Source organism: Acanthopagrus latus, chromosome 17, assembly GCF_904848185.1.
Source record: "Acanthopagrus latus isolate v.2019 chromosome 17, fAcaLat1.1, whole genome shotgun sequence".
Taxonomy (NCBI): Eukaryota; Metazoa; Chordata; class Actinopteri; order Spariformes; family Sparidae; genus Acanthopagrus; species Acanthopagrus latus.
Genome location: NC_051055.1, coordinates 12,687,795 through 12,701,225, shown reverse-complemented (window position 1 = coordinate 12,701,225; position 13,431 = coordinate 12,687,795). Strand labels below are relative to the sequence as shown.

The window sequence follows — 13,431 nt, the reverse complement described above, 5'->3', positions numbered from 1 at the left end:
GGTTACAAACAAGATGGGAAAAGCAATGATTGCCAAAAAAGAAAAAAAAGAAAAAAATCAGCTCAAAGTTACACTTAACGAGACACCTAATATGAGTCAACATAGATCTGCATCAGACACACAAAAGCACCTCCAATCAGCAGCTCTATCAACACACATGCAACAAAATGCAGATTGAGTACGGTAACACTAATCAAATAAGGGTGTGCTCAGTGGAAAACGAGAGGACATAAACATGAACATTGTGATATCATGTGTGATCAGACAGTAACGTTGACATTGAATAGGGTGGGTAAGGCGCAAAAACCACATCGGCTATTTGTTCAGGATGTTCCTTAATCCAACAGTTGTCAGTCATGCTGAGCACAAAAGTATAAAAGAAATGCCCTCTATGCACACATGCACATCACAGCTGCTTCCAAGGTGCTCAAGAGCTCCTAGGTAGGTCTTTGAAATACATTGCTTATTTTCTACTCATAATTTTATTGTCTATAAAGAACAAACAGAATTAGGTGTCACTTTACATTGCAGCTTGAGAATGCCGTTAATTTTTAATGAGACACTATATGGTTTTTAAATGTGAGTCTGAAAAGCAATTGGAAAAGGACAATAATAGAACTACTCATTCATCAAAGGTTAAAAAACAATTCTGACTAAGAACAGGGTAAGCAATAGCGCTTCAATAGATTTAATTATGTTACCATAATGCACATACTAATTCAAGCTAAGTTTATGATAATGATTTGCTGTAACTGGGTTGGCAAAAAAGGCTGCAGAAAATTATCTAATGCAGGAATCATAGCCAGACAGACACTTTCTTACAACTTCCAATAAAAGCCAGAACCACATTCAGTAAACAGAACAGAGATACAAACATGATACTTACATAAAGTCATGCTTAAAAAGACAGAACATGTTAATTTCATCCATTAGCCAGAAATTAACCAGGCACTTGAGGTGTGGATGCCTCGATTGTTCCTGGTGAGGAGGAATGTGTGCAAAACCTTTGCAGGTGCATATAAATTCAAATGATAGAATGAGATATTATAGCTATTTCTAAAATGTATTCATTATGTAATGTTTTATAACTTTATGTGTGTGTGTGTGTTAATATATTCATAGGTTTTTAGTAAAGGGTTAATAACATTAAATCACTTTTCAATAAAGATGTGGTAAACTTTGTCAACAGGATGATGGCTGCAGCTGTGGTTTTTATCTTGTTGGGTACTCTAGGTCAGACGAGTGGCCTTTCTGGTGAGATCATTTGATTAATTGTTTCAATCAAATTGCTGATCTTTCTTTCAATGAATTCCAACTCTGGTATTTACTAGACTACAACACTGAATAAAAAGTCAAATTGTTAGAGAGCCAGTTCTTTTGAATCAAACATACAACGTACAACAGAGTACACACACACAGACACATAGAGAGAAAGTGGAACCTCTTGTAACATGTTGATATGCAGAATAGTTTTGTTATTATTGTAGAGTGAAGTTGTGAAAACAGTTGTTTTCAAAGAAGTCACAGTGAGGAAATAGCTTTAGTGGCATTAGTCAAATCAATATGTGACTGCCTATCTATCGCAAATTCACATTTCACAACTTTCACTGGATGCTGACATTGCTGAAGGTGGAAGAGTGTCTTAATGCCCACTGTATGGCATGGCCCTCCTTGAATGGGCCATTGATGGAAACTGTGCTGACAAATCTACAGCAAAATATGTGGAGAGAAAAATCCATTGTGGTTTCAGTGGTTTTGGTGAGAACAAGATATGTGATACTTCTCCTATGCCTTAAACTATTGAATAACATAATGTATTGCTTTGTCCAGTTATTAATATTGCTAAAGGTGGAAAAGTTGCTCAGTCCTCCCTGTACGGGAAGGCCGTCCCTGAAAGGGCCATCGATGGAAGCCGTGCTAGTAACTGGCCTCAGGGATCCTGTACCCACACACAAAGAGATAAAAATCCTTGGTGGAGACTGGACCTCCTGAGGCCCTATAAGGTCAACACTGTCACCATCACCAACAGAAAAGATTGTTGCCATGAAAGGATCAATGGTGCTGAGATCCGCATTGGAAATTCACTCAAGAATAATGGCAACGCTAATCCAAGGTAACACTACCAACTGTTTTCTAATAGGTTTGAACATTTAACAGTTGTGTAAGTTACATGAAATTAGTGCACTGGATAGCTCCATTATTTACAAACAAAAATCCATAGTTTTCAGCATAACTGTGTCAACGATATCCAAATATGACTACTGGTGAGTTCTATGCACAGTGTATGCTAATATAATTGTTGTACTCATGTAACTCTTTTCTTTCCTCTTCAGATGTGCTGTGATCGCTTCTATCCTCGCTGGGGAGTCCAAAACCTTTGAGTGTCGTGGAATGGAAGGCCGTTATGTAAACATTGTGATTCCTGGAAGACACGAATACCTAACACTGTGTGAGGTCGAAGTTACCGGGCAGCTTTCTGGAAAGAAAACTCCAAATGGTGATTTGCAACAAATATATACTCTTCAAAAGATGATTTTGAGCAAATAGTCACAGTAAAAGTTCAATCTAATTATGCTGACTGTTCTTTAGTCGTGTTGGTCAAATCAAGACATGTGGTACTTCTCCATTGCCTTAAAGTATTGAATAACAGTATGTATTGCTTTGTCCAGTTATTAATATTGCTAAAGGTGGAAAAGTTGCTCAGTCCTCCCTGTACGGGAAGGCCGTCCCTGAAAGGGCCATCGATGGAAGCCGTGCTAGTAACTGGCCTCAGGGATCCTGCACCCACACACAAAGAGATAAAAATCCTTGGTGGAGACTGGACCTCCTGAGGTCCTACAAGGTCAACACTGTCACCATCACCAACAGAAGAGACTGTTGCCATAAAAGGATCAATGGTGCTGAGATCCGCATTGGAAATTCACTCAAGAATAATGGCAACGCTAATCCAAGGTAACAGTACCAACTGTTTTCTAATAGGTTTGAACATTTAACAGTTGTGTAAGTTACATGAAATTAGTGCACTGGATAGCTCCATTATTTACAAACAAAAATCCATAGTTTTCAGCATAACTGTGTCAACGATATCCAGATATGGCTACTGGTGAGTTCTATGCACAGTGTATGCTAATGTAATTGTTGTACTCATGAAACTGTTTTCTTTCATCTTCAGATGTGCTGTGATCACTTCTATCCTCGCTGGGGAGTCCAAAACCTTTGAGTGTCGTGGAATGGAAGGCCGTTATGTAAACATTGTGATTCCTGGAAGACAAGAATACCTGACACTGTGTGAGGTCGAAGTTACCGGGCAGCCTTTTGGAAAGAAAGCCCCAAATGGTGATTTGCAATACATATTGTTCAAAAGATGACTTTGAGCAAACAGCCACATTAAAAGTTCAATCAAATTATGCTGACTGTTCTTTAGTTATGTTGGTCAGATCAAGACATGTGGTACTTCTCCATTGCCTTAAACTATTTTATAACAAATGACATTGCTTTGTCCAGTTAAAAATATTGCTAAAGGTGGAAAAGTTACTCAGTCCTCCCTGTATGGGAAGGCCATCCCTGAAAGGGCCATTGATGGAAGTCGTGCTAGTAACTGGCACCAGGGATCCTGTAGCACCACACAGAGAGATAAAAATCCTTGGTGGAGACTGGACCTCCTGAGGTCCTATAAGGTCAACACTGTCACCATAACCAACAGAAGAGACTGTTGCCAACAAAGGATCCATGGTGCTGAGATCCGCATTGGAAATTCCCTTAAGAACAATGGCAATGATAATCCGAGGTAACAGCACTGACTGTTTTCTAATAGGTTTGAACGTTTAACAGTTGTGTGTGTTACATGAAATTGGTGCACCGGATATCTCCATTATTTACAAACCAAAAGCTATAGTTTTCAGCACAACTGTGTCATCGATATCCAGATATGACTGATGGTGAGTTTGATGCATAGTGTATGCTAATGTAATTGTTGTACTCATGAAACTGTTTTATTTCCTCTTCAGATGTGCTGTGATCACTTCTATCCCCGCTGGGGAGTCCAAAACCTTTGAGTGCCGTGGAATGGAAGGCCGTTATGTAAACATTGTGATTCCTGGAAGACAAGAATCCCTGACACTGTGTGAGGTCGAAGTCACCGGGCAGCCTTATGGTACGCAAGCGTCAAACGGTGATTTGCAACAAATGTAAGGTCTTCAAAAGATGACGTTGAGCAAATAGTTGCAGTAAAAGTTCAATCAAATTGTGCTGACTGTTCTTTAGTTATGTTGGTCAGATCAAGACATGTGGTACTTCTCCATTGCCTTAAACAGTTTAATAACAGAATGTATTGCTTTGTCCAGTTATTAATATTGCTAAAGATGGAAAAGTTGCTCAGTCCTCCCTGTACGGGAAGGCCGTCCCTGAAAGGGCCATCGACGGAAGCCGTGCTAGTAACTGGCTTCAGGGATCCTGTACCCACACACAAAGAGATAAAAATCCTTGGTGGAGACTGGACCTCCTGAGGCCCTATAAGGTCAACACTGTCACCATCACCAACAGAAAAGATTGTTGCCATGAAAGGATCAATGGTGCTGAGATCCGCATTGGAAATTCACTCAAGAACTATGGCAACACTAATCCTAGGTAAAAGCACCGACTGTTTTCTAATAGGTTTGAACGTTTAACAGTTGTGTGTGTTACATGAAATTGGTGCACCGGATATCTCCATTATTTACAAACCAAAAGCTATAGTTTTCAGCACAACTGTGTCATCGATATCCAGATATGACTGATGGTGAGTTTGATGCATAGTGTATGCTAATGTAATTGTTGTACTCATGAAACTGTTTTATTTCCTCTTCAGATGTGCTGTGATCACTTCTATCCCCGCTGGGGAGTCCAAAACCTTTGAGTGCCGTGGAATGGAAGGCCGTTATGTAAACATTGTGATTCCTGGAAGACAAGAATCCCTGACACTGTGTGAGGTCGAAGTCACCGGGCAGCCTTATGGTACGCAAGCGTCAAACGGTAATTTGCAACAAATGTAAGGTCTTCAAAAGATGACGTTGAGCAAATAGTTGCAGTAAAAGTTCAATCAAATTGTGCTGACTGTTCTTTAGTTATGTTGGTCAGATCAAGACATGTGGTACTTCTCCATTGCCTTAAACAGTTTAATAACAGAATGTATTGCTTTGTCCAGTTATTAATATTGCTAAAGATGGAAAAGTTGCTCAGTCCTCCCTGTACGGGAAGGCCGTCCCTGAAAGGGCCATCGACGGAAGCCGTGCTAGTAACTGGCTTCAGGGATCCTGTACCCACACACAAAGAGATAAAAATCCTTGGTGGAGACTGGACCTCCTGAGGCCCTATAAGGTCAACACTGTCACCATCACCAACAGAAAAGATTGTTGCCATGAAAGGATCAATGGTGCTGAGATCCGCATTGGAAATTCACTCAAGAACTATGGCAACGCTAATCCTAGGTAAAAGCACTGACTGTTTTCTAATAGGTTTGAACGTTTAACAGTTGTGTGTGTTACATGAAATTGGTGCACCGGATATCTCCATTATTTACAAACCAAAAGCTATAGTTTTCAGCACAACTGTGTCATCGATATCCAGATATGACTGATGGTGAGTTTGATGCATAGTGTATGCTAATGTAATTGTTGTACTCATGAAACTGTTTTATTTCCTCTTCAGATGTGCTGTGATCACTTCTATCCCCGCTGGGGAGTCCAAAACCTTTGAGTGCCGTGGAATGGAAGGCCGTTATGTAAACATTGTGATTCCTGGAAGACAAGAATCCCTGACACTGTGTGAGGTCGAAGTCACCGGGCAGCCTTATGGTACGCAAGCGTCAAACGGTGATTTGCAACAAATGTAAGGTCTTCAAAAGATGACGTTGAGCAAATAGTTGCAGTAAAAGTTCAATCAAATTGTGCTGACTGTTCTTTAGTTATGTTGGTCAGATCAAGACATGTGGTACTTCTCCATTGCCTTAAACAGTTTAATAACAGAATGTATTGCTTTGTCCAGTTATTAATATTGCTAAAGATGGAAAAGTTGCTCAGTCCTCCCTGTACGGGAAGGCCGTCCCTGAAAGGGCCATCGACGGAAGCCGTGCTAGTAACTGGCTTCAGGGATCCTGTACCCACACACAAAGAGATAAAAATCCTTGGTGGAGACTGGACCTCCTGAGGCCCTATAAGGTCAACACTGTCACCATCACCAACAGAAAAGATTGTTGCCATGAAAGGATCAATGGTGCTGAGATCCGCATTGGAAATTCACTCAAGAACTATGGCAACGCTAATCCTAGGTAAAAGCACCGACTGTTTTCTAATAGGTTTGAACGTTTAACAGTTGTGTGTGTTACATGAAATTGGTGCACCGGATATCTCCATTATTTACAAACCAAAAGCTATAGTTTTCAGCACAACTGTGTCATCGATATCCAGATATGACTGATGGTGAGTTTGATGCATAGTGTATGCTAATGTAATTGTTGTACTCATGAAACTGTTTTATTTCCTCTTCAGATGTGCTGTGATCACTTCTATCCCCGCTGGGGAGTCCAAAACCTTTGAGTGCCGTGGAATGGAAGGCCGTTATGTAAACATTGTGATTCCTGGAAGACAAGAATCCCTGACACTGTGTGAGGTCGAAGTCACCGGGCAGCCTTATGGTACGCAAGCGTCAAACGGTAATTTGCAACAAATGTAAGGTCTTCAAAAGATGACGTTGAGCAAATAGTTGCAGTAAAAGTTCAATCAAATTGTGCTGACTGTTCTTTAGTTATGTTGGTCAGATCAAGACATGTGGTACTTCTCCATTGCCTTAAACAGTTTAATAACAGAATGTATTGCTTTGTCCAGTTATTAATATTGCTAAAGATGGAAAAGTTGCTCAGTCCTCCCTGTACGGGAAGGCCGTCCCTGAAAGGGCCATCGACGGAAGCCGTGCTAGTAACTGGCTTCAGGGATCCTGTACCCACACACAAAGAGATAAAAATCCTTGGTGGAGACTGGACCTCCTGAGGCCCTATAAGGTCAACACTGTCACCATCACCAACAGAAAAGATTGTTGCCATGAAAGGATCAATGGTGCTGAGATCCGCATTGGAAATTCACTCAAGAACTATGGCAACGCTAATCCTAGGTAAAAGCACTGACTGTTTTCTAATAGGTTTGAACGTTTAACAGTTGTGTGTGTTACATGAAATTGGTGCACCGGATATCTCCATTATTTACAAACCAAAAGCTATAGTTTTCAGCACAACTGTGTCATCGATATCCAGATATGACTGATGGTGAGTTTGATGCATAGTGTATGCTAATGTAATTGTTGTACTCATGAAACTGTTTTATTTCCTCTTCAGATGTGCTGTGATCACTTCTATCCCCGCTGGGGAGTCCAAAACCTTTGAGTGCCGTGGAATGGAAGGCCGTTATGTAAACATTGTGATTCCTGGAAGACAAGAATCCCTGACACTGTGTGAGGTCGAAGTCACCGGGCAGCCTTATGGTACGCAAGCGTCAAACGGTGATTTGCAACAAATGTAAGGTCTTCAAAAGATGACGTTGAGCAAATAGTTGCAGTAAAAGTTCAATCAAATTGTGCTGACTGTTCTTTAGTTATGTTGGTCAGATCAAGACATGTGGTACTTCTCCATTGCCTTAAACAGTTTAATAACAGAATGTATTGCTTTGTCCAGTTATTAATATTGCTAAAGATGGAAAAGTTGCTCAGTCCTCCCTGTACGGGAAGGCCGTCCCTGAAAGGGCCATCGACGGAAGCCGTGCTAGTAACTGGCTTCAGGGATCCTGTACCCACACACAAAGAGATAAAAATCCTTGGTGGAGACTGGACCTCCTGAGGCCCTATAAGGTCAACACTGTCACCATCACCAACAGAAAAGATTGTTGCCATGAAAGGATCAATGGTGCTGAGATCCGCATTGGAAATTCACTCAAGAACTATGGCAACGCTAATCCTAGGTAAAAGCACCGACTGTTTTCTAATAGGTTTGAACGTTTAACAGTTGTGTGTGTTACATGAAATTGGTGCACCGGATATCTCCATTATTTACAAACCAAAAGCTATAGTTTTCAGCACAACTGTGTCATCGATATCCAGATATGACTGATGGTGAGTTTGATGCATAGTGTATGCTAATGTAATTGTTGTACTCATGAAACTGTTTTATTTCCTCTTCAGATGTGCTGTGATCACTTCTATCCCCGCTGGGGAGTCCAAAACCTTTGAGTGCCGTGGAATGGAAGGCCGTTATGTAAACATTGTGATTCCTGGAAGACAAGAATCCCTGACACTGTGTGAGGTCGAAGTCACCGGGCAGCCTTATGGTACGCAAGCGTCAAACGGTAATTTGCAACAAATGTAAGGTCTTCAAAAGATGACGTTGAGCAAATAGTTGCAGTAAAAGTTCAATCAAATTGTGCTGACTGTTCTTTAGTTATGTTGGTCAGATCAAGACATGTGGTACTTCTCCATTGCCTTAAACAGTTTAATAACAGAATGTATTGCTTTGTCCAGTTATTAATATTGCTAAAGATGGAAAAGTTGCTCAGTCCTCCCTGTACGGGAAGGCCGTCCCTGAAAGGGCCATCGACGGAAGCCGTGCTAGTAACTGGCTTCAGGGATCCTGTACCCACACACAAAGAGATAAAAATCCTTGGTGGAGACTGGACCTCCTGAGGCCCTATAAGGTCAACACTGTCACCATCACCAACAGAAAAGATTGTTGCCATGAAAGGATCAATGGTGCTGAGATCCGCATTGGAAATTCACTCAAGAACTATGGCAACGCTAATCCTAGGTAAAAGCACCGACTGTTTTCTAATAGGTTTGAACATTTAACAGTTGTGTGTGTTACATGAAATTGGTGCACCGGATATCTCCATTATTTACAAACCAAAACCTATAGTTTTCAGCACAACTGTGTCAGCGATATCCAAATATGACTGATGGTGAGTTTGATGCATAGTGTATGCTAATGTAATTGTTGTACTCATGAAACTGTTTTACTTCCTCTTCAGATGTGCTGTGATCACTTCTATCCCCGCTGGGGAGTCCAAAACCTTTGAGTGCCGTGGAATGGAAGGCCGTTATGTAAACATTGTGATTCCTGGAAGACAAGAATCCCTGACACTGTGTGAGGTCGAAGTCACCGGGCAGCCTTATGGTACGCAAGCGTCAAACGGTGATTTGCAACAAATGTAAGGTCTTCAAAAGATGACGTTGAGCAAATAGTTGCAGTAAAAGTTCAATCAAATTGTGCTGACTGTTCTTTAGTTATGTTGGTCAGATCAAGACATGTGGTACTTCTCCATTGCCTTAAACAGTTTAATAACAGAATGTATTGCTTTGTCCAGTTATTAATATTGCTAAAGATGGAAAAGTTGCTCAGTCCTCCCTGTACGGGAAGGCCGTCCCTGAAAGGGCCATCGACGGAAGCCGTGCTAGTAACTGGCTTCAGGGATCCTGTACCCACACACAAAGAGATAAAAATCCTTGGTGGAGACTGGACCTCCTGAGGCCCTATAAGGTCAACACTGTCACCATCACCAACAGAAAAGATTGTTGCCATGAAAGGATCAATGGTGCTGAGATCCGCATTGGAAATTCACTCAAGAACTATGGCAACGCTAATCCTAGGTAAAAGCACCGACTGTTTTCTAATAGGTTTGAACGTTTAACAGTTGTGTGTGTTACATGAAATTGGTGCACCGGATATCTCCATTATTTACAAACCAAAAGCTATAGTTTTCAGCACAACTGTGTCATCGATATCCAGATATGACTGATGGTGAGTTTGATGCATAGTGTATGCTAATGTAATTGTTGTACTCATGAAACTGTTTTATTTCCTCTTCAGATGTGCTGTGATCACTTCTATCCCCGCTGGGGAGTCCAAAACCTTTGAGTGCCGTGGAATGGAAGGCCGTTATGTAAACATTGTGATTCCTGGAAGACAAGAATCCCTGACACTGTGTGAGGTCGAAGTCACCGGGCAGCCTTATGGTACGCAAGCGTCAAACGGTGATTTGCAACAAATGTAAGGTCTTCAAAAGATGACGTTGAGCAAATAGTTGCAGTAAAAGTTCAATCAAATTGTGCTGACTGTTCTTTAGTTATGTTGGTCAGATCAAGACATGTGGTACTTCTCCATTGCCTTAAACAGTTTAATAACAGAATGTATTGCTTTGTCCAGTTATTAATATTGCTAAGGATGGAAAAGTTGCTCAGTCCTCCCTTTACGGGAAGGCCGTCCCTGAAAGGGCCATCGACGGAAGCCGTGCTAGTAACTGGCTTCAGGGATCCTGTACCCACACACAAAGAGATAAAAATCCTTGGTGGAGACTGGACCTCCTGAGGCCCTATAAGGTCAACACTGTCACCATCACCAACAGAAAAGATTGTTGCCATGAAAGGATCAATGGTGCTGAGATCCGCATTGGAAATTCACTCAAGAACTATGGCAACGCTAATCCTAGGTAAAAGCACCGACTGTTTTCTAATAGGTTTGAACGTTTAACAGTTGTGTGTGTTACATGAAATTGGTGCACCGGATATCTCCATTATTTACAAACCAAAAGCTATAGTTTTCAGCACAACTGTGTCATCGATATCCAGATATGACTGATGGTGAGTTTGATGCATAGTGTATGCTAATGTAATTGTTGTACTCATGAAACTGTTTTATTTCCTCTTCAGATGTGCTGTGATCACTTCTATCCCCGCTGGGGAGTCCAAAACCTTTGAGTGCCGTGGAATGGAAGGCCGTTATGTAAACATTGTGATTCCTGGAAGACAAGAATCCCTGACACTGTGTGAGGTCGAAGTCACCGGGCAGCCTTATGGTACGCAAGCGTCAAACGGTGATTTGCAACAAATGTAAGGTCTTCAAAAGATGACGTTGAGCAAATAGTTGCAGTAAAAGTTCAATCAAATTGTGCTGACTGTTCTTTAGTTATGTTGGTCAGATCAAGACATGTGGTACTTCTCCATTGCCTTAAACAGTTTAATAACAGAATGTATTGCTTTGTCCAGTTATTAATATTGCTAAAGATGGAAAAGTTGCTCAGTCCTCCCTGTACGGGAAGGCCGTCCCTGAAAGGGCCATCGACGGAAGCCGTGCTAGTAACTGGCTTCAGGGATCCTGTACCCACACACAAAGAGATAAAAATCCTTGGTGGAGACTGGACCTCCTGAGGCCCTATAAGGTCAACACTGTCACCATCACCAACAGAAAAGATTGTTGCCATGAAAGGATCAATGGTGCTGAGATCCGCATTGGAAATTCACTCAAGAACTATGGCAACGCTAATCCTAGGTAAAAGCACCGACTGTTTTCTAATAGGTTTGAACGTTTAACAGTTGTGTGTGTTACATGAAATTGGTGCACCGGATATCTCCATTATTTACAAACCAAAAGCTATAGTTTTCAGCACAACTGTGTCATCGATATCCAGATATGACTGATGGTGAGTTTGATGCATAGTGTATGCTAATGTAATTGTTGTACTCATGAAACTGTTTTATTTCCTCTTCAGATGTGCTGTGATCACTTCTATCCCCGCTGGGGAGTCCAAAACCTTTGAGTGCCGTGGAATGGAAGGCCGTTATGTAAACATTGTGATTCCTGGAAGACAAGAATCCCTGACACTGTGTGAGGTCGAAGTCACCGGGCAGCCTTATGGTACGCAAGCGTCAAACGGTGATTTGCAACAAATGTAAGGTCTTCAAAAGATGACGTTGAGCAAATAGTTGCAGTAAAAGTTCAATCAAATTGTGCTGACTGTTCTTTAGTTATGTTGGTCAGATCAAGACATGTGGTACTTCTCCATTGCCTTAAACAGTTTAATAACAGAATGTATTGCTTTGTCCAGTTATTAATATTGCTAAAGATGGAAAAGTTGCTCAGTCCTCCCTGTACGGGAAGGCCGTCCCTGAAAGGGCCATCGACGGAAGCCGTGCTAGTAACTGGCTTCAGGGATCCTGTACCCACACACAAAGAGATAAAAATCCTTGGTGGAGACTGGACCTCCTGAGGCCCTATAAGGTCAACACTGTCACCATCACCAACAGAAAAGATTGTTGCCATGAAAGGATCAATGGTGCTGAGATCCGCATTGGAAATTCACTCAAGAACTATGGCAACGCTAATCCTAGGTAAAAGCACCGACTGTTTTCTAATAGGTTTGAACGTTTAACAGTTGTGTGTGTTACATGAAATTGGTGCACTGGATATCGCCATTATTTACAAACCAAAACCCATAGTTTTCAGCACAACTGTGTCAGCGATATCCAAATATGACTGATGGTGAGTTTGATGCATAGTGTATGCTAATGTAATTGTTGTACTCATGAAACTGTTTTATTTCCTCTTCAGATGTGCTGTGATCACTTCTATCCCCGCTGGGGAGTCCAACACCTTTGAGTGCCGTGGAATGGAAGGCCGTTATGTAAACATTGTGATTCCTGGAAGACGAGAATACCTGACACTGTGTGAGGTCGAAGTCACCGGGATAGTGGCAGATTCCATTGACCATATGTGCTTTGTTGGGTAGTAATGGAATACATTTGATCCAGGTTACTTCCTTGCAGTACAAAGTAGACTACAAATAAATAGGTCATCAGCCTACATTCCATTTCTACAACAATGTGAACACATTACAATGTATTTAGTCTTAAAATAAGTTGATAAATACAATTAATTATGTGATTACACTGTTGATTCTATCTTTTATCTCTAAGGTAATTCTAAAATGATCATATATTTTTTTCTGTGATATGAATATGGAGGATATGTCCTACTGTATATCAAAGTAAGTACAGTGACAATGCCAGATGAACATCTGAAGCCCTAGTTTTGAATTATGAGAGCAAAGTCCTCCATGTGGACTTTGATTTTAAAAAATAGCTGCAACAAAACTTACATGGCAGAAACAGCATCAGAAACAAACAGCACACACACCTGTAGTTTGTGCCAGTGCTGATTTTGTAAGGGTAAGTTTATATGACCAATTGGTAGATGATTAGCATACAAAATCCAATGTTTTATCATAGTCATCCAAAAGTAATTAGATTATATTTCATTTTTGAAAACACTGGATTCCTCAAATAACTGTAATCAGTAACTGACAATGAAATTAATCTGACGCAACCCTTTATGTCGGCAACAAATTACAGCAATTCCTCAAATTCATGTAGCTGTGTCTACTGTACTTTAAAGCTTATACATGCATGTTTTTCTGCTTCTTTTCCTGAAATAAAACAAATCAATTCATGGTCAATCACCTTGGCATCAAAGTTTAATTGACCTCAGTTTACCAGATTGTTAAGCCTGTTTGTAATTGATTTTGTTGTTTATAATTAGGGCTGGTTATCGATCAAAAATTTTCGATACCTGTACCGATACGATAC

The 13,431-nt window shown here is 40.9% G+C and overlaps 2 protein-coding genes across 3 annotated transcripts; both read left to right on the top strand.

Moving 5' to 3' along the window:
• The first annotated feature begins 417 nt into the window (after positions 1-417).
• LOC119005697 lies at positions 418-3,791 on the top strand. The gene is made up of 7 exons (XM_037073558.1): positions 418-441; positions 1,190-1,254; positions 1,831-2,113; positions 2,334-2,497; positions 2,670-2,952; positions 3,173-3,336; positions 3,505-3,791. Exons 2-7 carry the CDS (start codon positions 1,191-1,193, stop codon positions 3,789-3,791), a joined length of 1,245 nt encoding a protein of 414 aa, XP_036929453.1. The 5' UTR covers positions 418-441; position 1,190.
• Positions 3,792-3,988: 197 nt separating this feature from the next.
• On the top strand, positions 3,989-13,304 carry LOC119006591. 2 transcript variants are annotated; one of them, XM_037075465.1, is made up of 21 exons: positions 3,989-4,153; positions 4,344-4,626; positions 4,847-4,992; positions 5,183-5,465; positions 5,686-5,831; positions 6,022-6,304; positions 6,525-6,670; positions 6,861-7,143; positions 7,364-7,509; positions 7,700-7,982; positions 8,203-8,348; positions 8,539-8,821; positions 9,042-9,187; positions 9,378-9,660; positions 9,881-10,026; positions 10,217-10,499; positions 10,720-10,883; positions 11,056-11,338; positions 11,559-11,704; positions 11,895-12,177; positions 12,398-13,304. In XM_037075465.1, the coding sequence occupies exons 1-21, from the start codon at positions 4,066-4,068 to the stop codon at positions 12,573-12,575; spliced, it is 4,428 nt and encodes a 1,475-aa protein (XP_036931360.1). In that variant the 5' UTR covers positions 3,989-4,065; the 3' UTR covers positions 12,576-13,304. The 2 variants fall into 2 exon arrangements, with proteins under 2 accessions (XP_036931360.1, XP_036931361.1); XM_037075466.1 differs by having other exon boundaries at positions 3,990-4,153; positions 10,720-10,865.
• Positions 13,305-13,431: the final 127 nt, after the last annotated feature.